This window comes from Lepidochelys kempii, chromosome 2, assembly GCF_965140265.1.
Source record: "Lepidochelys kempii isolate rLepKem1 chromosome 2, rLepKem1.hap2, whole genome shotgun sequence".
Taxonomy (NCBI): domain Eukaryota; kingdom Metazoa; phylum Chordata; order Testudines; family Cheloniidae; genus Lepidochelys; species Lepidochelys kempii.
Genome location: NC_133257.1, coordinates 260,598,864 through 260,624,698, shown reverse-complemented (window position 1 = coordinate 260,624,698; position 25,835 = coordinate 260,598,864). Strand labels below are relative to the sequence as shown.

The following is a 25,835-nucleotide window of genomic DNA, read 5'->3' as shown; positions in this document are numbered from 1 at the left end:
TATGTATGCTCTCAATGGTATGTACTCATATGGACTCCCAACACAGTACCAGCATGCACCTTCAATCTGACTCAAATTCTCGAAGTCCTGTTAAAACAAGAACAGAGTTTCCTTTTCAACAAGAAACCCAGAGTTACAACCGCAACATTCTTTGGCTTTCTCCTCCTCTTCCTGGCTGCAGAGCTTACAAAGAATGGGTGCAGTACTCCATGTCCCAGTGAGCATTCACAGGGAGCTTGATTAACCCCACTTGGTTTCAGCTGTAGGCCTTTGGAACTCCCTGGAGATCAATGGACTGACACTGGGGTTTAATGATGTAAGGTCGGGCATAATTAGTCCCGAAGCATCCACACCATGTTCCAATGAGGCACAGCTTGGCTTTGAAACTCACAGGCTAAAAAAGAAGAAGAACTGCATTGAAGACCCAGACAATGACCATTCTGCAGCTGATGTGCTGCCTTGCTGTAGAACATTTCGCCCTCCTGGCTCCCACCCGAGTCCTTCTGTTATATTATTCTCAGCACATGGACACTGAGGGCTCTGGTGCACTAGGCTTTTCAAATAAATCAAAGGAAACACATTGAGATGATTAAAATGGGCTAGATTCATCAAAGGCACTACAGAGAAAACACATTTTCAAAAACAAAATCAGTGAATAAATAGCACTTCCTCTTCGTTACGGATTTCAATTGAAGTCTGGTTTCAGAGTAGCAGCCATGTTAGTCTGTATCCGCAAAAAGAAAAGGAGGACTTGTGGCACCATAGAGACTAACAAATTTATTTGAGCATAAGCTTTTGTGAGCTACAGCTCACTTCATCGGATCCACTGTATGCATCCAATGAAGTGAGCTGTAGCTCATGGAAGCTTATGCTCAAATAAATTGGTTAGTCTCTAAGGTGCCACAAGTCCTCCTTTTCAATTAAAGTCTTACAGTCATGGTTCACATTGAAGTCTGTGCTATATGTGTTGTAAGTAACAGCACAAGACTTGATGAATAGTATCCATCAAATAATGTATTTGAACATTTATTTTTCAATCAGTAATTGCTTACACATGTCAAACTCTATAGCAGGTCTAATAATCTCCATCTAATCATATGTTCAGCAGAGTGTTACTCGTCTAATATATTGTTTGAGAGACCGTTTTGTCCAGTGTTTGACACAATAGTTTATAGTCTCCAGAGGGCAGTGATATTTTAGTCTAATCCATGAAGGGATTATTGGGTTGGGTTTAGTGGCCTATGATGTGCAGCAGCTCAGATGAGATGATTAGGTTGTCCCTTCTGTTATTATTACTATTATTTATTATTTGTATTACTGTCAATCCCAGGAGCCCTAGTCATGGACCATTGTGCTAGGCACTGTACAAACAGAACAAAAAGAGACAGTCACTGTCCCATGGAGTTTACAAACTAAGCATAAGACAAATGACAACAGGTGGATACCGGCAGATCAACGGGGGAGTACAAGGAACCACTGAGACAATATTGGTCAGCCTGGAAGGCGTGTTCTCTGCACATGGACAGCGTTTTGGCCTAACAATCTATGGCCATCTCTGATACTTACAAAGTGCCACTTTTTCAAAATTACAGAAAATTGTTCATCAGCTCTATAGCTATTTATAATTACTAGTATCACAGTACCACCTGGAAACCCTAAGCAAACTCCAGGGTCCCACTGTGCTAGAAGCTCTACAAACACATGGTAAGAGAGAATACTTGGGGACAGAGACTTACAATCTAAATCAACAAGACAGACAAAGGAAGTATTGTTTATCATCATTTTATAGACGGGAGAACCAAAGCATATAGATGAAATGACTTGCTCAAGGTCACATGGAGTGTACAGCAGAGATGGGAATTGGACCCAGATCTCCTGAATCTCAGTCTCCTGTATTAACCACAAGAACATCCTTCCTCTCTGTTGGTCATTAATGTAATAGAGTTTTGACAAACAAGAAATGCCATTGATCTATTGAAGCTAGACAATCACAACTACCTCCTCGCTACCCCCTTGATGTATGTGAATCATAATGCTCAAGTAACTTCTAAGTGCATCTCAGGTTGAACAGGCCAAAAAATAGGATATAATACATATTTAAGCCTCAGTATATTCTTTTAAATTGTCTTCTACAAATTGACTTTCTCCCCCCTGCTCTCTATGTCGGCTGGCCTTGGGATTGGGTGTATCTTGTGTTCATGTTTATCTGGGGATAACTTCTATTTAACCCTTTGTTCAGTGGTGCAGCAGGTACGGCTGGAGGGAACAGAGGCAGTCAGAGCTCATGTTGTTCCAAAGCACCTTGATAACCTATTTTTCTTATTCTCATTCTCCCTCATTAAGTATTTTGGGTTGCAGGGTCAGCTGACAAAAGGTAACCCTCAAATGGATATGATCCTGAGACAACTGGAATCAATCACAAAGCCCCTATTGATTTCAGTGTGTGCAGGATCAAGCCCTATATAAATGTGTGTGAGAGAGAGAGAGAGAGACGGAATATGGATAACACTTTCTCTAGACGTTCTCTGTTGTGCTCTCCACCTAGGTAGGGTGTGAGCTTCTTGGACAGGGATCATGCCTTCTGTGTCTTGTACAGCACTGATTGTATTGTTAACGCTTACTGGCTAATAAATATCAGAGCTAGCTTCTACTACAAGATGCCCTTTTCCTCCCTCGCCTATTGTGCTGTGCATGAGATCCTGCAGCAATCTGTTCAACCAGCTTGCAAAGCGGCATCAGCAAGCAGCAGTCCAGTTAGACACCAACTTTTCCAGGGTCTTGTTCATCAGCTTTTCCCACTGCTAAGCTCACCTTCCTGCACACTGCACCTGTCCCTCTCCTTGCTGTTTCCACTGCCTTCAGTCCATCCCCACACAGTAAGTCCTCCAGGTCCCTCACCTTCCATCTGTTCTGAAAGCAATTCAGATGTCGATTCCTTGTGGTCTCATTTACCGTTTCTATGGCAAGCAGTAGCTCAGCAAGGTTACAGAGGGCATTGGTTTAGATTGCTATTTCTGCCTGGAATTCTCCGAGGGCAGACACTATTCAGTGGCTGGGGCACTTTGCTGAGAGCCTGGTAGCACATTACGGCTCAGATAGGGTATTGTGAGAGACGAGAATACCTTTCACACGCTGGTATTTTGATGAAGTAGTGAGAAGAGACTGGAGCACTGGTGGTGGTCATCAGACTTTGTGTTTGATCCTTGGTAGCACAGAGACCTCTTACATTCCCATGCTGGGGTTGTGGGGAAGGCCAGCAAAATGTGCTTGTCCTCTAACACAGCATCTGCCAAGGCTAGACCAAGGGCACTGTATGGAAGTTTGGATACAGAGGTGATCCTTCTTTGCTGTGAATTCCCCCCCACCCCTTTCCCAACTGGACTGCCTGGAGATGTGGGAGCAGGGTCATGCTGAGTTTCAATCCCTCTTGCTTGTTTAGAGAAGCTGGGAGAATTATGGTCTCCATCTGCAAACTCACCAGTGATGAAAGACCAGCCAGAAAGAAGTGTTCCCCTGTTAACAGCAATTGTTGATGTCCTCCTGCAAGAATGCAGAAGGCTGGCTTCCCTCAAAGAAAAAGTCATCAGGACCCCGAGCAGAAATGCTCCTGGAATCTTAGTGAGACAAGGTGAGTGAGGTAATCTCTTTTACTGGACCAACTTCTGTTGGTGGAAGAGACAGGCTTTTGAATTTACACTGATCTCTGGAATCTCAGACATTTAGCAGTGACTAAATATATTCTTTAACACCTCCACATGGCCAGGAATTTGTAACCTTCTCTCTCAACTAAGGGTGGTGTGACTGGGGACACTCTCCTCTCAGGAGTGCCTCCTGTTGGTCAGGTGCAAACTTGAACACACTCTCTCTCTTTCTCTCTCCTCCAGTGCCACCTTTGGGCTGGCTGTTAACCACATCAGGTGGGTTTTCAGTGGCCAGCCCTCTGGGCAACACAGTCTCTATGCATGAATAAACAAACCCCTTCTGGGGTAACAAAAGTCCAACAGGACCTACCAGTGTGCCCTGGTTGATATCTGCAGCCCTGTCTCTGGGCTCAGTTCTCAGCCCCTTCTGGGCTTGCTTTAAGTCCGTGTCTGCCTGGTATAGCGCAATGCCTCCAGGGCTTTCTCCCAGGGGGCTCTTTAAGTCACGTCCTTCACTTGGGCCTCTAAAGAAGCCTTATCCCCTTCTTGGGGCTTAGGCAACCCTGCCAGTGGCTGGAGGGTGGACTCAGGCCTACCCACTACTCTGGGTCCCAACCCAGGGACCATACAAATAGCAGCCATGTGCTGCTTCAGTTAACTCTATCACTGCTGCTATTCCCTGGGCCACTTCCCATATAGCTCCTTCCTCTTCACCCTTACCTCAGGGTTCTCTGTCTGTTCCCTGCTTGAGCAGGGTCTCTCTCAGGCCTTCTTGCCTGGAGACTTTCACAGCCTTCCAGTCTTTCCTTCTTCACCCTTCTGGTCCCAGCCAGCAACTGAACTTCTCAAGCCCTGCAACTCCTTTTAATTGAGCTTGCTGAGCTCTGATTGGCTGCTTCCCTGAAGCCTTGCTAGGCAGGCCTGGCGGACCTACCTTCCCTGCTCCTTTTCCTGGGGCAGGGTGTCATAGGACCTCGAGGCCTCCAGCAGGGGCATCAAAGGGCCTGGTACAGCCCATCACAGGTGGTTTTTGGCATTTGATCAACTCTGGACAGGACAACTGAAGGGCATTCTATCTGGGGTTACCTTTGAAAGACACCCAAAAGTTTCAGTACAAGGCAACAGCTTGCTTTACTCTGGATTTTGCTTCTGAGTGCCATGCAAGATGCTGGGGTCAAGCTCAGTATGAAGCCCTGTGTGACCTATTGTCTGGATATCTAAAGAGGACACCTCTTTCCCTGTGTATACTGATGCTAGTTGAGCTCAGCTGGAGTATTTATTAGCGGTCTGTATATTTGAACTCTAGTGGACTGGGGCACCTTTTTTTTTTTTCCGGTGGAGATTCCTTGTTTCTGGAGTTTGCTTCCCAGGTCAGTTTCCCTAACAGGAGTCTGAAAAATCCACCAAGAGAGAACTTTGGACTGAAAAGTCAGACCCCAGCTACCCAATTCTTTAGCCACACTTATTTGCCAGCAGTGCATGACTGCTGCAATGCTGACATTAATTTCAGCTAGTCACAGAGAAAGCTTGCTTCTCCAGGCGCAGTAAAAATGCGGATTTTCTCTAGCTACATTTTATTGCTTGTAAAGTCTCTGATCTTAAATAGTCAGCTTTACTGTCTCTCTCTACCAATAACATTCCAGGACTGTCAATTGTCTATGTGATTCTGAAGCCTAGAATGTCTCTTGAGTCAGTGTGAAGCAATAGAAACAGCTACAAGCATGGTGGAGAGCTCTTTTTGTTCAGAATATCACCAGGTTCAATCATCACTGAGATCTCTCGTCTGTTAGTAGGCAATTTTTAAACTTCCAGCCATTTTGACTTTATGAATTACATGGTGTGACAAAGTTTCTCCTCTACCTTGGTGGGTCTGGTGCTTATTGGCGGATTTGCTCGCCTTGGAGCTTCATGGCAGCCCTTAGTTTGGCTGTTTTCATGAACCCACAGTCCAGGTCAACTCCTCCTGTGTCTGACCAGGAGTTCAGAGGTTTGGGGGGAATCCGGGCCTGCCCTCTACTCCGGGTTCCAGCCCAGGGCCCTGATTAGCCTGCCTTAATTGATTCTAGCAGCTTCTTGATTGGCTGCAGGTGTTCTAATCAGCCTGTCTGTCTTAATTGCCTCCAGTAGGTTCCTGATTGTTCTGGAACCTTCCTTGTTACCTTGCCCAGGGAAAAGGGACCTACTTAGCCTGGGGCTAGTATATCTGCCCTCTATTACTCTCCTGTAGCCATCTGGCCCGACCTTGTCACAACAGCGAGACAGCAAGACATGTATCTATGCAATGCCAAGAGTCCTAGACCACTGTCATCTCAGAGGTAACTGAACCCATCACCACTTTTGCTCTACAGCTAATTTACATGCAACCGTTTCATTGCTTGCACACAGGAGAGTGCACAGATGTGGATTATGTGGCCCAGTTGCCACACCATTGTGACAAGATGGCCGTTCAAGTAGTAGTACAATAATAAAGCAGCCAAAGTAAGAGATGCTGTCGCTGGCAAATGTTCTGAGCAATTTTCAGTTTGGGCAAGACAAAGTATATTACGATCTATCTATTCACCATAGATATGTCACAGAAGTATCTGAATAACTAGTGGTCTTATTGGGCCCTTTTCCATACACTCCTCATCTTGAGAAAGTATATAGGTATAGCACGGCACTCCTCTCTCTCTCTCTCTCTCTCCCACTCATTCACACACACACACACCCCCTTCCTTTTCCATTCTTTCTGACAGCTTCGGTTTTGTCAAAAGAATGAGGTATTTCAAAATGAGGAAGACCACAGAAGATTTCCTGAATCCAACAGATTTAATTGCCACAGCTAAGCCCAGTGCCTAGGAAGCAGAAGTGCCAAAGGTCATTGTAATGCAGTAGACATGGGAATGACCTGCAGCCTAATTCCCCTATGGCAGAATATGTATAACTCCCATTGGTTTTAATGGGAAATTATTTACATCCTGCAGTGGGAGAGCAAAGTCTAAGTGGTTTCTAGCTCTCCAGGATAGTAAAACTTGGGCAGGACACATGGGAGACAAGCCTGGGGTTACAGCGGATTATAGAAGAAGCGAGGTGAAAGCCGTAAGCCGACCACTAGTATTTCTTTCCCCACACAGTTCATGGGATGGAATTGGCCTTACCCTTCTGAAAAGGTCTTACAGAATTTAATAGTGAATGAAATGGTTCCCAAATAATATTTTAGCTATCCAACGGAATTAGTTCTAGCCCAGCCATGGAACCCTATGTGATGGTTCAAAACACCTATGGAAAGGATCTCATTTGCCATTGAATTCCATAGTATTTTAGAGAAATGACTATAGAACTCTAACTTCTAATTAGAGAGTTTCTTATGGGTAGTACACACTGCACACTGTCTATCTATCTAAACTATTTTCTCTCTGTTTTTATATACAGTAAATCAATGTAGCATAATCATGCTCTTTTTACTGCTAAAAGAAAAGGAGTACTTGTGGCACCTTAGAGACAAACAAATGTATTTGAGCATAAGCTTTCGTGAGCTACAGCTCACTTCATCTGATGAAGTGGGCTGTAGCTCACGAAAGCTTATGCTCAAATAAATTTGTTCGTCTCTAAGGTGCCAAAAGTCCTCCTTTTCTTTTTGCGAATACAGACTAACACGGCTGCTACTCTGAAACCTTTTTAATGCTGTGTATAGTTTCCTAGATTGAGCACTTGTGGGGGGAGGGGAATTCATTCTGACTAGAGAGAAGAGCCGGCAAGGGCCAGTCATAGCTATCTTTTGGTCTCTGTGCAGCCAAACAGCATCGCTGGGGCCTTCATGACAGCCCTTTGTGCAGCTGCGGGGCGACACAGATGATGACGCACGTTGTCGCGGAATGCCTGCTGACTAGGTTCAGCGGTGGCCGAGAAGAACTGCATCACCCCACTGAAGATGCCATCGCTTGGCTAGACGACTATGCGCACGCTAAATAAATACATGCCACAATGTCAGGCAGATGGAAATCTCTGAACACTGCATTCTGTCATCTGTACTAGCTTTTACTCAAGCTCTGATCTACTGATCTGGACCGACAGAATTAATCGCTCTCAAACCTGTCAGTCGTGCCAAACAGAGTGGTGGGTGCTTTCTGGACTTCAACAGACTTCTTTTGAAAGACAGCATTTTCATTGGGTGCGAAAAAATATAAAATAAGAAACAAGCCAACATTGCTATTGAGGATCACAGCTCATTAAATTACACCCAGTGGGACCAAGATGCTTCACTGTAGTGCCTTGACCTCCTTTGTTACACAGCCGTGCAACATCGCAGCTTTGCCACACGTCACCGCAATTTCTTTACCAAAGATGAGCTGGGATGCTTTGAATGGCCTGTGAATGAGGACATGTCAGCAGCAGAATCAACAGTGGCACTACGAAAACCATGACAAACGGCAACTTTATGCCTAAACTTAAATGTCCAGCCTTGCTACAATTGAAGCCCAGTCTTCCCGTCCTATCCTCAGAGGTTTATGAGTACAATTCACCTCCCTCCTCCTTGTAACAACCTTTTATGTACTTGAAAAATGTTATCATGCCCCCCTCAATCTTCTCTTCTCCAGACTAAACAAACCCAGCTTTTTCAATCTTCCCTCATAGGTCATGTTTTATAGACATTTAATAATTTTTGCTGCTCTTCTTTGGACGTTCTCCAATTTGTCCACATCTTTCCTGAAATGTGGCGCCCAGAACTGAACACAATACTCCAGTTGAGGCCTAATCAGCATGGTATAGAATGGAAGAATTACTTCATGTCTTGCTTTCAACACTCCTGCGAATACATCCCAGAATGAGATTTACTTTTTTTGCAACAGCGTTACACTGTTGACTCATATTTAGCTTGTGACCCACTATGATCCCTTGTGAGCCCCCAGATCCCTTTCCACTGTACTCCTTCCTAAGCTCTCATTTCCCATTTTGTATGTGGGCAACTGATTGTTCCTTCCTAAGTGGAGTACTATGCATTTGTTCTTATTGAATTTCATCCTATTTACTTCAGACCATTTCTCCAGTTTGTCCATGAGTGCAGGGGACTGGAGTAGAAGACCTCTAAAGGTTGCTTCCAGTCCTACGAGTCTCTGATTTATAACCTCCCCAAAAGACTAAAATGAAAGCAAGGTCTCTGGATTGATGGATGGAGGTCACATAAATATATTTTCAAGAAAGAAATGTTGTATCCTGGAATCCCAGCAGAGCAACAGCTCAGAAACTTGGATCCGTCCTTAACATACTAGAGTAGAAGAGATTTGGGAGCAATTCCGCAATTCTCAGCCAGATGGATCTTAAAATATCATTGTGGTTACTGTTTTCATCTCATGTGAAATGTCCTATCCTGGTATGTCCAGTAATTAACCAACCCTTTATAAACGGAACAGTCATAGAAATGTGACTATTGCTCCACTCTGCTCCTACTGAAACAAAAATACCAGACAAATAAAAATAAAAAAGTTGTAAGGATGATACAAAAAGGTCATGGGGATCTGAAATGGATGTAGAGTCCTCCACCTTTGGGTCACTAGTACAAAGCCAGTCTGAGTTAATAGTGGCCTCACATTGTTAACGATCTAATAGCTGTATGGTTACTTGATGATTTGGCGGGTCTTGGACTTGCTTCTATTGGACAGGTTTACACATGAAAACTGCAAGTGATGCCACCTGGCACTTGTTAGTGATTTTGGCATGGAGACCAAGAGGGCTGAATGGGTATCTACACTGCACTTCTTCTCACCTTTCCAGGTCAAGGTTGAGAGCTCGACCAGCCAAGGCCCAACTGCGGAAGGCAACATGTGACAAACATCCTAAACGCAGGACACAAAAGTATTTATGCAGAAGACTTAAAAGTACTGCTGGACTCATCCCTTTGTGGTACATAGCTCTGTCTGCACGTGCAGTTCTGCAGCTGTTTATTTCCGATGCAGAGAGAGCACCAAATATGGGTGGAATGGAAACAAATGCAGGACTGACATTCATAATGGCGAGGGACACTTGGGAGGGTTGGGGTTGAGGCATGTTTACTATAGAGAAATCTTGCCCGTGCTGTAGATAAACAGCACGTCACTCTGCATTGCCAAACCAGCAACATCCCTGAGCAGTGCACCGGCATAAAAAAAGAAAAGATCTTCTACGTTGCCAAGCTTCAGCTCAAGGATATTTAAAGAATGTGATTACAAACCACTCAAAAACAGGGGCTTCTCATGGAACATCATCTGACAAGAACCTCTATTGAAAGCCGGGCTGCTTTAATTACATCAGAAGAAAATGATAAATAAGCCGCCAGTTGGTGCACAATAAACATTATAAAAGCGTTCTGCCTCCAGAAAGTGAGCACCCCGTGATTATTGTACTGGGAAAACTTTTGGTTGAATGTAACTGCTGCTCTGGAGATGACCTGAATGAACTAGTTTGGCCATCAGACTGAGTGAGTGACTGTGTGTGTGTGTGACTGATGCAGATGGGTATCCGTGTCTCAGGCTGGTCAAAAATCCATGGAGACAGCAAGAATTTTCTTGCCTGTGCTATCTCCATAAAACTCTGGCATGTCATTTTGCTACCATCACTAGCCTTTGATGATTCAGAAAGTGCATCTCTGAGTCACTACAGAACCAATTCCTTAGCACTATTGAGGCTGCTGCAGCTGGTCTTATATATTATAGGACATCAAAAATAAGGTCTTTGTGACAACATTTAGTCATATAAAATCCAAAATAGCGTTTTTACAAGAATAAATGACCAGGACACTGAAGCAAGCATAACAGTGTAATGGGGTTTAGCACACACATGAACTTGTGCATGAAGTCCTTACTTGCTCAAATATACAAAGCTTTTTCTGTACAGTGTTTGCAGGTGCAAATGTGGACTTTACTATAGAAGAATGTATGTGAAAAATTTGCAAAATAGCCGTAGGGATCAGGATCAAGTTTTGTTACCACCCCTCTCAAGGGAAGCTGCCATTTAACTGATACATCACTGGATTAGGATTGGCGCTGGGAGGAATTGTCCAGAATTGGGCTATTTAACAGCAGCAAAAATGTGGTTAATGGATTACTATTAAAAACAAAACTTGCCAAACAAATTTGAAAGTCTGTCTCTCTCATGCATTCAAGTGGGAACCTCATTTCCTGTGCCTTAATGTCAATAATCAGACTAAATAGTTTAATAGTTAATTATAACTTGCTCAAGTCCTGAAGATTTTATTCAGGCCAAATTCACATTGATTTCATTGGGAGTTTTGCATGAGGAAGGACTGAGGGTTTGATTGGGATAGTTAGGCACAACCCTGCATTGAAGATGATGTACAGCTGTACTGCCCCAGAGGGAACACCAAGAGCTATCAGACTCCTGAATGCCTCAGGCTGCATATTCACTGCTACTGCTACCCTTGATTTGCCTACTGTGCCACCAGCGAGCTACACCGACAGATGCCTGAGGTGGTAGGACCATGGCCCCTCCCATTTCCACCCCTTATAGGGAGCATAAATAGAGCCACCCCCACCCTTGGGTGAATGAAGGCCCTGGAATTCTTCCTGACACAAGACGGGAGTTCCTTCTATCCTCTCCCCCTCCTGACCACACGTGCATGAGGCCAACCAGAATCTGACCCTGAGTTTTGACTTCAGGACCTGTCTCTCTCTCTCTCTTTTTTTTTTTTAATTTTGTATTAATAATACAAGGCCCTTTAGACAGCAATCACAATTCCCATTAGCTTCAATCAGTATCTAAGGGCGCAGCTTTCTATTTTGTAATTAGCCATAGTGTAGTGATCCTCTCATCTTGTATATTAGGTGATGCTTTCCTCCACACACACACACACACAAATCCTGGAAGCCTGACGTATTGTTTAAACACTATGCCTCCAGCAGCCCCAGTCCACTAAAGAGCTTTTGATCCCCTTTAATAGTCCAATTGCTTGGCTGTATGATCAGCATGACTGCAAGCAGCAAGAGGCTACTGAATCTAGCAACAATATGGAACAAATGAAGAAAGGAGAAGAGCACTTTACCGTCTTCAGAGTTAATAATTCTGAACAGAGCAGGACACTTGACAGAGACGATTTCGCCCACACTCGCCGACTTCCAGCATGTAATATTATCCCACATCCCAGGGCAACCTATAGAAGAGAAAGAGAGACATAAAGAAAGAGTTGCAATCAAATTCAATCGCCTTTCAATTTGCTATAGTGCTTTATAGTTACCTCCATCTCAGAGCCATAAACATACTGTCCATTACTCTAAAGGAGTGTAACACTTTCATATAGGCTTAAAATGGGTGGGATTATTTTGTACTGACTGCACCAGTATTAAACAGGAGGCATCACTATGGTACCGGAACAGTGATAATGGGGCCATACTCTCTGTGGGCAGAAATTGAAACGAATTAAGCTGTGCCAATCAAGCTGCACCAATTTATTCCAATGGAGAGTCTGGCCCCCAGGTACCACATTCTGCTCTAATGTAGCTATCAGTCAACACAATGGGCCAAATCCTGAGGCCTTTCATCAGTTTTCCCCTCAGGCAAACAAGCCTCTGGGATAAAACCTGAGAGGTCCTGAAGACCAGAAACACCCCAAGAGGTCAGCACCTCTCAGGATTTGGTCCAGTCACTCCAGCGGGAGTTTGCTTAAGGACTACATGATAAGTGAGGGTGGGCTCTGGGAGTGGGAGTGCAGGGCCCAGATCCCCAAAAGCATTTAGGCACTTAGCTCCCACTGATTTCAAGGGACAGTAGAAGCCTAAATACCTTTTGAAGGTCGAGGCCCAAGAGCCTTTCCTCCTTCACCCTGTGCTCCCTGCATAAGGGCAAGGCACCGATCAGGCATGGGATAATCCCTAGCTAGCACAGGGGAAGCTAGGGTTACCACCTTTGAAATGCAAAAAAACCCAGCATCTCTTCCACCCAAGGCAAGCCCACTGCAACACCAACCCCCGGGCAACTCTGCAACCCTCCTGTCTACCCCCTCAACAGCCACTTATAGTATCTAGAGAGAGAACATGTATAGATAAGATTGAGAACATCGCTTGTCTCCTCACTCACGTGACTCAAACCCTCTCACACACACATAGGTGGTGCACTTGCATGTTGGTGGGAAGACAGCTGCTGTCTTTTTAATCGTGTTGATCTGTTACAGCTTAAACTGCAGAAGTGGGAACACTGCAGCATCTTTAGCTGGACACAGAAATAATAATAATGCAAATCTTTAGATGCGTGTAAAAAAAAAAAAAAACAACAACAACAAAAACCCAGCAGATTTAATTATTTTTCTGGCAACTGGCAAATCCATAAAAAAAACAGACAGGCCAGTCAAATACTGGCCAGGTGGTCTCCCTGGGAGCAACCTGTACTCCCCCTCCCACACCTCCCACGTAGGTAGTATAGATTCATAAATATTAAGGCAAAAAGGGACCATTACGGTCATCTAGTCCAATCTCCTGCATAGCAATAGCCAGAGAACCTCACCCTATATTTCCCTTGCATCCAGCACATTATTTCTGGTTAAGGTAGATATCTTTTAGTGATGGAGAATCCACCACCTCACCAGGTAAAGTGTTGTAATGTTAAAAAAAATGCACCTTATTTCCAATCTGAATTGCTCTAGCTTCAACTTCCAGCCATTCAATGGATCTTATTCTACCTTCATCTGCTGGATTAAAGATCAGATCACGATCAGAAATCTCCATGTGCAGGTATTTAGATTTTTAAAGGCATGTAGCCATTATTTGGTCAGCATTGCAAGGCATAAGGAATTTAGATGGCTAAATCCCAATTTGAAAAGTGATTTAGGCAAGCAGGGCCAGGTCTTTAAAGGTATTTAGGTGCATAACTCCCACTGATTTCAATAGGAGTTAGATTCCTAACACCCAGATCCTCAAAGGTATTTAGGAGAATAAGTCCCATTGACTTTCAATAAGAAAAAGCTCCTTAGTCACTTATGAAAATGGGACTCACCATCAAATCACGTAGGCCTTGCTGAATGCAAGCAATGCCTAAATACCTTTAAAAATCTGGGCCTTGTAGGCTGTGATCAAGTCACCATTTAACCTTCTCTCAGATAAACTATACTGATGGAGCTTCAGAAGTCAGGTTTCAGAGTAGCAGCAATGTTAGTCCGTATCCGTAAAAAGAGAAGGAGGACTTGTGGCACCTTAGAGACTAACAAATTTATTAGAGCATAAGCTTTCGTGAGCTACAGCTCACTTCATCAGGTGCATAAAACATCTGTTAGTCTCCAAGGTGCCACAAGTACTCCTTCTCTTTCTTCAGAAGTCAATCACTGCACGGCATGGGTTCCAGACCTCAATTCAATCCTTAGCTCTTTTCTGAATGCATTTCCAGTTTGTCAACATCCTTTCTAAAGTGTTGACATCAGAACAAGACACAGAATTCCAGCAGTGTTCTCCCTAGTGCTGTATACAGTATACCGCCATCCTTGGGTTGTCCTTAGCCTGTGTGCCAGAGCCAGAATGAGCCACTGTAGTTTAAAGCATCCTTGAGGTTGCTCTAAACTATGCTAGGGATTGGGCAAGCAGAAAACTGGCTACAGAACTGGGATGCCAGAACATAGTACTTTGCCCACCATCTTCAACTGTGCCTAGCAGATAGAAGGCTGGATCCTCAGCTTACGTAATTCATCTTAACACCATTGATTTCAATCCATCTGCCCCATAGCATGCAGATGACAATCTGGGCCAGCATCTTTTTCTTCTTATTCAAGTAAAAATAAACTTTGCTTGCTTGTTTGTTTAGGATGATGGGCAGCAACATAAACCCCTAAAAAAAACAGAAAAAAGGCTCATTCTTAGCTGCTGTAGATAAGGTAAAACAGCTCCGCTCCTGTTCCTTTCTGAGCACTGCTGTCAGAAACACGACAAGCTCTGAACATTTTTCAAGGAGCATCTCACTGGCAAGGAAATTCTTTAGCATGACCGCCAATGAAATTCTTTAAATTTAAAGTCCCCAACTTTCAGGGTTGTAAACCTGGTAGGCTTGCCAGTTTGCAGAAGAGTTCAGAGAAATCCCTCAAATTCCCCATTAGTATCCACAAAATGATTTTGCAAGAAGCCCTCAAATTGGAATCGTATTCTGCCGCTGTATGAAAAGAAAGGGACAGAAAATCTAACCCACTCTGCTACCGCACGATTGCTTTCTGGTTCTTTTCATTTGATGTTGAATCTGAGTACATAATCTTATCAAATTTTAAAGGGAGCACTGTACTTGTCTGAATGGTTCTGCTGACAAATTCCCTCTCTCACTGTGAGTGAAAGAAAGACCATCAGTGAAAGGAGACAATTCTTTAGAATGCCATTGTTGCCGTTTGGGTACAGATATAATACAGGGCAGATCATTGGCTGGAGTAAATAAACAAAGCTCTATTGACATCAAATGCTATGCCAATTTACATCAGCTAAGAAAATATGTCCATTGGACTGGACTTGCTCATTGAGTTTTTCCACTGACTTCAATGGTAGTGGGATCAGGCCTTATATTTTCTTACTGAATAAAGGGCAGATCCTAAAACACATAATGACTGACTTGGGTATGTAAAGATTGTTTTCATGAGTATTTGGGTCACATGTTTGAACAGTATGGGTCACACTGATTCATAGATTCTAAGGCCAGTCTGACCTCCTGCTTAGCACAGGCCATCGGACTTTCCTGAATTAATTGCTGTTTGAACTAGAGAAGATCTTTCAGAAAAAACACCCAGTCTTAATTTTAAAATTGGCAGTGATGGAGAACCCACCTCAACCCTTGGTACATTGCTCCAATTGTTAACCAACCTCAATTATGTGTGGCATATTTCCAGCCTGAATTAGTCTAGCTTCAACTTCCAGCCATTGGATCATGTTAGACTTTGCTTGCTAGATCAAAGAGCCAATTAACAAAATTTAAACTTATAAACTGTGATCAAGTCACCCCTTAACCTTCCCTTGGTCAAGACTCAAACTGCTTGAGTCTGTCACGGTACGGCATGTTATCCAACCCTTTAAATCATTCTTGGGGCCCTTCTCTGAACCCTCTCCAATTTATCAACATCCTTCTTGACTTGTGGGCATTAGAACTAGACACAGTATTCCAGAAGGGGTCACACCACTGGCAGCAGCAGAGATAATATCACCACCTTACTCCAACTCAATATTCCCCTGCTCATACATCCATGGATCAGATTAGCCCTTTTGGCTACAGCATCACTCTGCAACCTCAGGTTCAGCTGATAATCCACCATCACCCCGCAAGTCTTTTTCAGACTCACTGCTTCCCGCGCCAGAGACCCCATCCTGTCAGCATAGCCTGCACATTGTTCCTAGGATGTACACGGGACGCTGGCAGACCAGGTGCCAGCTCATGCCGAAACCCCAGGTCAATTCACTGGTGTAGCAGTATAGATCAACGTAATTGTTAAAGTGTATTTGATGTTTAAAAGTAATGAAAACGAATAGTACGTTACTTGCCTTGTTTTCACTTGTCTGTTTCCTGTTATAATGTAACAGAAAACATTTACATTGTGTGGATCCCTGCAACCAAATAACCCATCAAAGGAGAAAGAAGCCTAGTGGAATGCAAATGAAGAACTTGAACAGGAAAGTGCTCATTTCAAAGCCAGTGGTCATCGTGGGTGACCATCAGAGGTCAAAGAATCAAAATGCATTCCTCACTCTCTGTCATCAAAGGAAAAAGCCCATGTCAGCAATGACACCTTCAGCTTGTTTTCTGTGAAGCTATGAGAATGGATTCAAGGAGAGATCCTTCATCTTTGGACTATTTGGACTTGTACAGGGAAGTGTACCAGATGCAAAGCAGAGATTTCCAGAGACAATCTGGGTACCCTGAAAAGACTTTTAGGAAACAGGCAGTTTATTACATCTCTGCCACCATTAGGAATTACAACTGTGACTCACCTGTGCATATATTTTACCTGCTTTAACCTCTCAATAACTCTCATTTCCTTTTCTTAGCTAATAAATCTTTGGTTATTTTACTTTAGAATTGGCTGGCAGCATTTTCTTTCGTGTAAGATATAAAGTACAAATTGATCTGCAGTAAGAGACTGGTCTTTTGGGACTGGGAACAACCTGATATGCTGTGATTTTTGGTATAAGTGACCTTTTAATCACAAAGTCCAGTTTGTCTGGGTGGCAAGATAGGCTGGAGAGTCCGAGGGGACTGTCTGTGACTCTATGGTAAGACTAAAAGAAAAGGAGTACTTGTGGCACCTTAGAGACTAACCAATTTATTTGAGCATAAGCTTTTGTGAGTGAGCTGTAGCTCACGAAAGCTTATGCTCAAATAAATTGGTTAGTCTCTAAGGTGCCACAAGTACTCCTTTTCTTTTTGCGAATACAGACTAACACGGCTGTTACTCTGAAACCTATGGTAAGACTGGCACAGTGATCCAGGAGTTCACATTTTTTACTGGCTTAGTGAACTCTAATTATAGAACATACCACCGATTTGGGGTGTCTGCATTGTTTTCTTACAGCCTGCCCTGAGGTAGGCACTCACAGTTGTGTGCCATTCCAGACAATGTGACAGTACCCTTTTATATTTGGCCATATTAAAAACACATACTGTTTGCTTGCACCCAGCTTACCAAGCAATCCAGTTCACTTTGTATCGATGACTGTCCTCTTAGTTATTTACCACTTCCCCAATCATTGTGTTATCTGCAAACTTTGTTAATTCTGATTTTATGTTCTCCTCCAGGTCATTGATAAAAAATATTTAACAGCAGAGGACCAAGAACTGATCCCTGGGGCACCCCTTGAGAAGCATACCTATTCCATGATCATTCCATTTATAATTCTATTTTGAAGCCTGTCAGTTAGCCAGTTTTTAAACTAGTTCATGATTTATGCAAAATTAACCTTTTAAACCAAAAATATCATACTGCACCAAGTCAAATGCCCTTTAGTAATGGACCATTACCAATGTTAGGATTCTTTTTGTTCCTAATATACTTAAAATAGTGTCAAATAGCAAAATAAAATCATAACTAAATAATGCTGGAATGGCATCTGAACCTTTATTCAGATTTGCTGACCACAGCATACTCCAATGTTGTTGCAAATCGTCTCTCTAAATCTTTTCTGGGGGTTTGAAGAAATTGCTAATTGAAGCCACCTGTCTACCTGTTTCAGAGTAGCAACCATGTCAGGCTGTATCCATAAAAAGAAAAGGAGGACTTGTGGCACCTTAGAGACAAACAAATTTATTAGAGCATAAGCTTTAGCTAACGAAAGCTTATGCTCTAACAAATTTGTTAGTCTCTAAGGTGCCACAAGTCCTCCTTTTCTTTTTACGGTCTACCTGTGCCAGTCCATTTGCCAGATGGGGGCTTTCCTCTAAGAATGCTGTTGTCTGCTATTGAGAAACAGAAACCTCATTCTCCAGAAGGCTCAAAGACATTGACTTGCAAAGGTTAATTATATAATCAGGATGATAAAGATGGAAATCCAGATCAAATTATACATTGTTAGTTTTGGTAGGCTGGGATGCCCACTGTCTGCTCACCCACTAGGAGCTATATTTGTCATATAAATCTTAAGACATTAAATAATATGCTCTATAATGCTGTGCTACGTGACAGTCAATACAAAACCAGGGGCTATGTAAATACGCACGGTAATGAGACATTTTCTTCCAGGAGGTGTCTGAAACAATCAAAGAGACTAATGAGATTTTATGTGAACCACCTGCTGTGTTTTTCCCCAAAATCAAACACCTTTGGTGGAAATGGGGTAAACTTTTTTCTCTCTTCTAATTGGTATTCTTGCAAATACTGGAACAGCAATAGAGACCATACACAACATGAGAATCACATGAGTTTGGCAACAAATTAATAGGGGAGAAATGCATTGTAATACTTAGTCCTGCCATGAGTGCAGGAGGCTGGACTAGATGACCTCTCAAGGTCCCTTCCAGTCCTATGATTCTATAATGTTGTAATACTGTGCTTGAAATTCAGTGCTAATGAAGCTCTACCATTATTATTTATATTATGATAGCACTCAGCACAACAGAAGTCCAGGCTCCATTATATAGGCACTGTACAAACACACAGCAAGAAATGTCTGTTTAGCTACCAGGCAGGGGCAAAGACAGATAAAGGGAAAATAAAGGGAGAGAGCGGTGAAGTGATTGGCTCAAGTTGACATAGAAGATCAGTGAGAGCCAGGCATAGATGCTGGAACTAGGGGTGCTGCTGTATCCCCTGGCTTGAAGTGGTTTCCATCATATGCAGGGTTTACAGTTTGGTTCAGTGGCTCTCAGCACCCCCCACTGTACAAATTGTTCCAGAATCCCTGAAGTCAGGAATAGAACACAGGCCTCCTGTGTCTACTCCACTGTACTCTGTAAACCCTACTGCCGCCCCCTGCTGTGAAAAGAATATTTGAACTGGACAAACTCTTTGCTGCCAGATCACAGGGAGTGGGATCATAGAATCATATAATCATAGAATATCAGGGTTGGAAGGGACCTCAGGAGGTCATCTAGTCCAACCCCCTGCTCAAAGCAGGACCAATCCCAAACTAAATCATCCCAGCCAGGACTTTGTCAAGCCTGACCTTAAAAACCTCTAAGGAAGGAGATTCCACCACTTCCCTAGGTAACCCATTCCTAGGGATAAATGAAGAAGAAAAAGGTAGCAGCAGAGAGAGGACGCACACATTGCTAAGGGCCAGATTATGTGAATCTTTTACTCACATTAGTGACCTGTCACTCACCCCAGTAATCCCATCACATTTAGCCCATTGAACTCAAGAGGACCACCTGGGTGAGTAACTACTCACCAGTGCGAGTAAGGGGTTCATGATCTGGCACTAAGACTAGACACATGCTGAGGCTATAAGCTGCCAAGCCTGGAGAAGCCCTGATAGCCTTAAGGCTGGGAGAGAGAAAAAATTGTTCACTGATGCTCTCTGTAATCTGTTCATACTCTGTGACACAAGCTTTACAGCTGCTTTACAGATGCTACTAAGATCCTGCTATATATGTTTCTTTACCATTATTGGTTTGTTTCTATTTGTTTTCGACCCTATGCAAATACATGTTGCCTCTATTTAAGATAATCAGATGAGGTGACTGAAACAGGGACAAACGGTGGCTGATGCCTCTGAGGGAAGGAATACTCCATCCGACCTTCAGAGTGAGAAAAGTGAGTATGGACACTAAGGGCAGGATTAGGTGCCTAAATACATCAAAACCCAGATGGGTTGGGAACTCTTTAGCAAACCATGGCATAGGCCAGCGAGAACATAGGGAGAGGTGAATGGTGCCAGCTGGAGTTACATAGATCCACTACATTAAAAAATAAACTCAGATAGGGCAGGGATGGTGTCCCTAGCCTCTGTTTTGCCAGAAGCTGGAAATGGGCGACAGGGGATGGATCACTTGATGATGACCTGTTCTGTTCATTCCCTCTGGGGAACTTGGCACTGGCCGCTGTCGGAAGACAGGATACTGGGCTAGATGGACCATTGGTCTGACCCAGTAGGGCCATTCTTATGTTCTTATGTTCTAGATTCCTGCTGAAATATAGACTAGAGACCTGAAGGGATAGAAAAGTAGCAAAATACCACTACCCACTCACTACTGGCAGTCTGGTAGTCGAGCCGATCAGTCAAACAACTCTTGGGTAGAAGATTTAGGGCCAGATCCACAGCTGGTGTGCTTTGGCACAGCTCCACTGAAGCCAATGAATCTATGCTGATTAACACCAGACGAAGTCTTGTCCCATCATTGATATAGTAAAGTTCGGGTTTCCTCTTATTCTTCCAGCTAATGATCAGCATTGTCCTGGTAAAGGGCATCTCAAAAGCAGACATACTCTACTTATCCTCCCACAACCCCATCACCTCCTACAGGCCAGCAGGCTTCTGTTTTCCCAAACCTTGGTTTTTGCAACATGAGTGTTCAGCTCTGATTCTTTTATCACTTTAGTTCTTAACTTAGTCATAGAATCATAGAATCATAGAATATCAGGGTTGGAAGGGACCCCAGAAGGTCATCTAGTCCAACCCCCTGCTCAAAGCAGGACCAATTCCCAGTTAAATCATCCCAGCCAGGGCTTTGTCAAGCCTGACCTTAAAAACCTCTAAGGAAGGAGATTCTACCACCTCCCTAGGTAACGCATTCCAGTGTTTCACCACCCTCTTAGTGAAAAAGTTTTTCCTAATATCCAATCTAAACCTCCCCCACTGCAACTTGAGACCATTACTCCTCGTTCTGTCATCTGCTACCATTGAGAACAGTCTAGAGCCATCCTCTTTAGAACCCCCTTTCAGGTAGTTAAAAGCAGCTATCAAATCCCCCCTCATTCTTCTCTTCTGCAGGCTAAACAATCCCAGCTCCCTCAGCCTCTCCTCATAAGTCATGTGTTCCAGTCCCCTAATCATTTTTGTTGCCCTTCGCTGGACTCTCTCCAATTTATCCACATCCTTCTTGAAGTGTGGGGCCCAAAACTGGACACAGTACTCTAGATGAGGCCTCACCAATGTCGAATAGAGGGGAACGATCACGTCCCTCGATCTGCTCGCTATGCCCCTACTTATACATCCCAAAATGCCATTGGCCTTCTTGGCAACAAGGGCACACTGCTGACTCATATCCAGCTTCTCGTCCACTGTCACCCCTAGGTCCTTTTCTGCAGAACTGCTGCCTAGCCATTCGGTCCCTAGTCTGTAGCTGTGCATTGGGTTCTTCCGTCCTAAGTGCAGGACCCTGCACTTATCCTTATTGAACCTCATCAGATTCCTTTTGGCCCAGTCTTCCAATTGGTCTAGGTCCTTCTGTATCCTATCCCTCCCCTCCAGCGTATCTACCACTCCTCCCAGTTTAGTATCATCCGCAAATTTGCTGAGAGTGCAATCCACACCATCCTCCAGATCATTTATGAAGATATTGAATAAAACCGGCCCCAGGACCGACCCTTGGGGCACTCCACTTGATACCGGCTGCCAACTAGACATGGAGCCATTGATCACTACCCGTTGAGCCCGACAATTTAGCCAGCTTTCTACCCACCTTATAGTGCATTCATCCAGCCCATACTTCCTTAACTTGCTGACAAGAATACTATGGGAGACCGTGTCAAAAGCTTTGCTAAAGTCAAGAAACAATACATCCACTGCTTTCCCTTCATCCACAGAACCAGTAATCTCATCATAAAAGGCGATTAGATTAGTCAGGCATGACCTTCCCTTGGTGAATCCATGCTGGCTGTTCCTGATCACTTTCCTCTCATGCAAGTGCTTCAGGATTGATTCTTTGAGGACCTGCTCCATGATTTTTCCAGGGACTGAGGTGAGGCTGACTGGCCTGTAGTTCCCAGGATCTTCCTTCTTCCCTTTTTTAAAGATTGGCACTACATTAGCCTTTTTCCAGTCATCCGGGACTTCCCCGGTTCGCCACGAGTTTTCAAAGATAATGGCCAGTGGCTCTGCAATCACAGCCGCCAATTCCTTCAGCACTCTCGGATGCAACTCGTCCGGCCCCATGGACTTGTGCACGTCCAGCTTTTCTAAATAGTCCCTAACCGCCTCTATCTCCACAGAGGGCTGGCCATCTCTTCCCCATTTTGTGATGCCCAGCGCAGCAGTCTGGGAGCTGACCTTGTTAGTGAAAACAGAGGCAAAAAAAGCATTGAGTACATTAGCTTTTTCCACATCCTCTGTCACTAGGTTGCCTCCCTCATTCAGTAAGGGGCCCACACATTCCTTGGCTTTCTTCTTGTTGCCAACATACCTGAAGAAACCCTTCTTGTTACTCTTGACATCTCTGGCTAGCTGCAGCTCCAGGTGCGATTTGGCCCTCCTGATAACATTCCTACATGCCCGAGCAATATTTTTATACTCTTCCCTGGTCATATGTCCAACCTTCCACTTCTTGTAAGCTTCTTTTTTATGTTTAAGATCCGCTAGGATTTCACCATTAAGCCAAGTTGGTCGCCTGCCATATTTACTATTCTTTCGACTCATCGGGATGGTTTGTCCCTGTAACCTCAACAGGGATTCCTTGAAATACAGCCAGCTCTCCTGGACTCCTTTCCCCTTCAAGTTAGTCCCCCAGGGGATCCTGGCCATCCGTTCCCTGAGGGAGTCGAAGTCTGCTTTCCTGAAGTCCAGGGTCCGTATCCTGCTGCTTACCTTTGTTCCCTGCGTCAGGATCCTGAACTCAACCAACTCATGGTCACTGCCTCCCAGATTCCCATCCACTTTTGCTTCCCCCACTAATTCTACCCGGTTTGTGAGCAGCAGGTCAAGAAAAGCACCCCCCCTAGTTGGCTCCTCTAGCACTTGCGCCAGGAAATTGTCCCCTACGCTTTCCAAAAACTTCCTGGATTGTCTATGCACCGCTGTATTGCTCCCCCAGCAGATATCAGGAAAATTAAAGTCACCCATGAGAATCAGGGCATGCGATCTAGTAGCTTCCGTGAGCTGCCGGAAGAAAGCCTCATCCACCTCATCCCCCTGGTCCGGTGGTCTATAGCAGACTTCCACCACTACATCACTCTTGTTGCACACACTTCTAAACTTAATCCAGAGACACTCAGGTTTTTCTGCAGTTTCGTACTGGAGCTCTGAGCAGTCATACTGCTCCCTTACATACAGTGCTACTCCCCCACCTTTTCTGCCCTGCCTGTCCTTCCTGAACAGTTTATAACCATCCATGACAGTACTCCAGTCATGTGAGTTATCCCACCAAGTCTCTGTTATTCCGATCACGTCATAGTTCCTTGACATCACCAGGACCTCCAGTTCTCCCTGCTTGTTTCCAAGGCTTTGTGCATTTGTATATAAGCACTTGAGATAACCTGTTGATCGCCCCTCATTGCCAGTATGAGGCAGGAGCCCTCCCCTCACAGGCATTCCTGCCTGTGCTTCCTCCCGGTATCCCGCTTTCCCACTTACCTCAGGGCTTTGGTCTCCTTCCCCCGGTGAACCTAGTTTAAAGCCCTCCTCACTAGGTTAGCCAGCCTGCTGGCAAAGATGCTCTTCCCTCTCTTCGTAAGATGGAGCCCGTCTCTACCCAGCACTCCTCCTTCATGGAACACCATCCCATGGTCAAAGAAACCAAAGCCTTCTCTCCGACACCATCTGCGTAGCCATTCGTTGACTTCCACGATTCGACGCTCCCTACCTAGGCCTTTTCCTTCCACGGGGAGGATGGACGAGAACACCACTTGCGCCTCCAACTCCTTTATTCTTCTTCCTAGAGCCACATAGTCCGCAGTGATCCGCTCAAGGTCATTCTTGGCAGTATCATTGGTGCCCACGTGGAGAAGCAGGAAGGGGTAGCGATCCGAGGGCTTGATGAGTCTCGGCAGTCTCTCCGTCACATCACGAATCTTAGCCCCTGGCAAGCAGCAGACTTCTCGGTTTTCCCGAGTCATCAGGCTGGAGGCAAATAGACTCAGTAGTGACCATAATATCCTGTGAAAATTCCGTCCAGCCCCGTATTACCAATGAATACTTGTATTACAGTATCGTTGACAGGGTCCAATCGAGTCTGGGGATCCATTGTGCTAGGTGCTATATAAGCACAGAGAAAGCCCCTGTCCCTACCCTGAATAGCTTACAGCTGAAGGCCCTGATTCAGCAAAGATTTATATGCACGCTTAACTTTAAAGAACTGAGTAGTTCCCTTGACTTCAGTGGCAATACTCAGGGGCTTAAAGCTAAGTGTGGACATAGCCCACAGGGTGAGTGTGTGTTACAGGCCTCCCTTCTGTGCCTGGTCCATAGAGGATATAATTCTGTTATAGTCCTCAGTAGAGAAGCTTGACGTTTTAGCTCAAGCTCATGCTCTGAGTTCTGGAGTCTCCAGTTCAATTCCCACTGTGTTGGCCAAAACAGCAGCTGTCACAGGAGTGGGGACTCATCTGGGATTTGAACTCAAGAACTCTCACACAAAACACGGCAGGCCTGGAGCTTAATTTTACACAACCAGGCTCATTAGTGTAGCCTTTGTGTGAGCACTTCCCAGTGCCTCCATCAGGAGAGGGCCTATGACAGCCGCTTCACATTCCAATGTAAAAGGCAGCGCCTCTTTTAAAATCCAGCTCTCGAAATGCTCCCCGTTCTCAGGGGCCCTGTGCTGCATATCTGGGGCAGATTGTTCGGGACTCCATATGGCTCCTCCATGTGCCAAGTCAAACAAACAAAAAAAACCCCTTCCTTGTGGGGCCCAGACACAATTGGGCATGTTTTTAATCCAGCATTTCTGGGAAACTGAAAGAAGGCAGGAGGTGCATTGTACAAAGGAAACATTAAAAAAGAAATTGCGTCTGTTTCTGGAAGTCATGGGCTGAAACATTCATGACAATGCTGCATCCAAGAATCTCCACTTCCTGGTTTTGAACAGCTTGGAGAAGTGTATTATTTCACTGCAGTGTGTGGGTTTTACAGAAAGGCCCTACGCTTGAATCCTGATTGTTTATTAGGATTTGTTTAACACTGACTGCTCTCAGTGCTGGATGATCAACCACAAACCAAAAAAAAACCCGTTAACTACAACAACAGAGGCATGGCCTACGTCAAAGAGAAGTGCATGCTGCATTCAGAAGGATGTTCTTCTGGTTAAAGGCACCGCGTGAGTCTTGGAAAATCTGCACTCCATTCCTAGCTCTGTTGAAGCCTCCTAGGATGACCTCAAGCAGATCAATTGGGATATCGGTAAACAGCAATCAGATGGTGCAATTTGCAGCTTGTGTAGAGGTATCTGAGATAGCTTTAATCTAGCTTACTCAAGTAGCGAAACTGTGCAGACCTGGCAGCATGGGTTTCAATGTAGGCTAGCTGCCTGAATAATAAGCAAGGGCTTGGGGGAATTTGTACAGCCCATGCTCCCATAGCTTAACTGCTCCAGGACTTGAGCGAGCTAGATTAAAGCTATCTCAGATACCTCTACACAAGCTGCAATCACACACAGTGTAGACCTACCAAGAATCTCTCTCTGCCTCAGCTCCCACTCTGTAACACTGAGCTCATAACACTTTCTGTCTTCCATCTTTTCTTTGTTTAGACTGAAAGCTCTTGAGTGTGTGTATGTGCCGTGCCTAAAACAACGGAGCCCTGATCTCCGTTGGGCCCCTTCGACGCAACTGTAATATCATCATTATGGCAATTCTATATTAGGCCAAACACAATTAGGACCATATTCAACGTTGGTTTCCAGTAAAATTCC

General features: G+C 44.4%; 1 protein-coding gene across 7 annotated transcripts in view; it reads right to left on the bottom strand.

Moving 5' to 3' along the window:
* ADCYAP1R1 (ADCYAP receptor type I) overlaps positions 1–25,835 on the bottom strand; it is a 188,756-nt gene that overhangs the window by 68,516 nt on the left and 94,405 nt on the right. For all 7 annotated transcript variants that reach the window (XM_073334759.1, XM_073334763.1, XM_073334764.1 and 4 more), the window contains exon 4: positions 11,656–11,763. In XM_073334759.1, the coding sequence (XP_073190860.1) occupies positions 11,656–11,763 (108 nt within the window). The remainder of the gene's footprint in view (positions 1–11,655; positions 11,764–25,835) is intronic.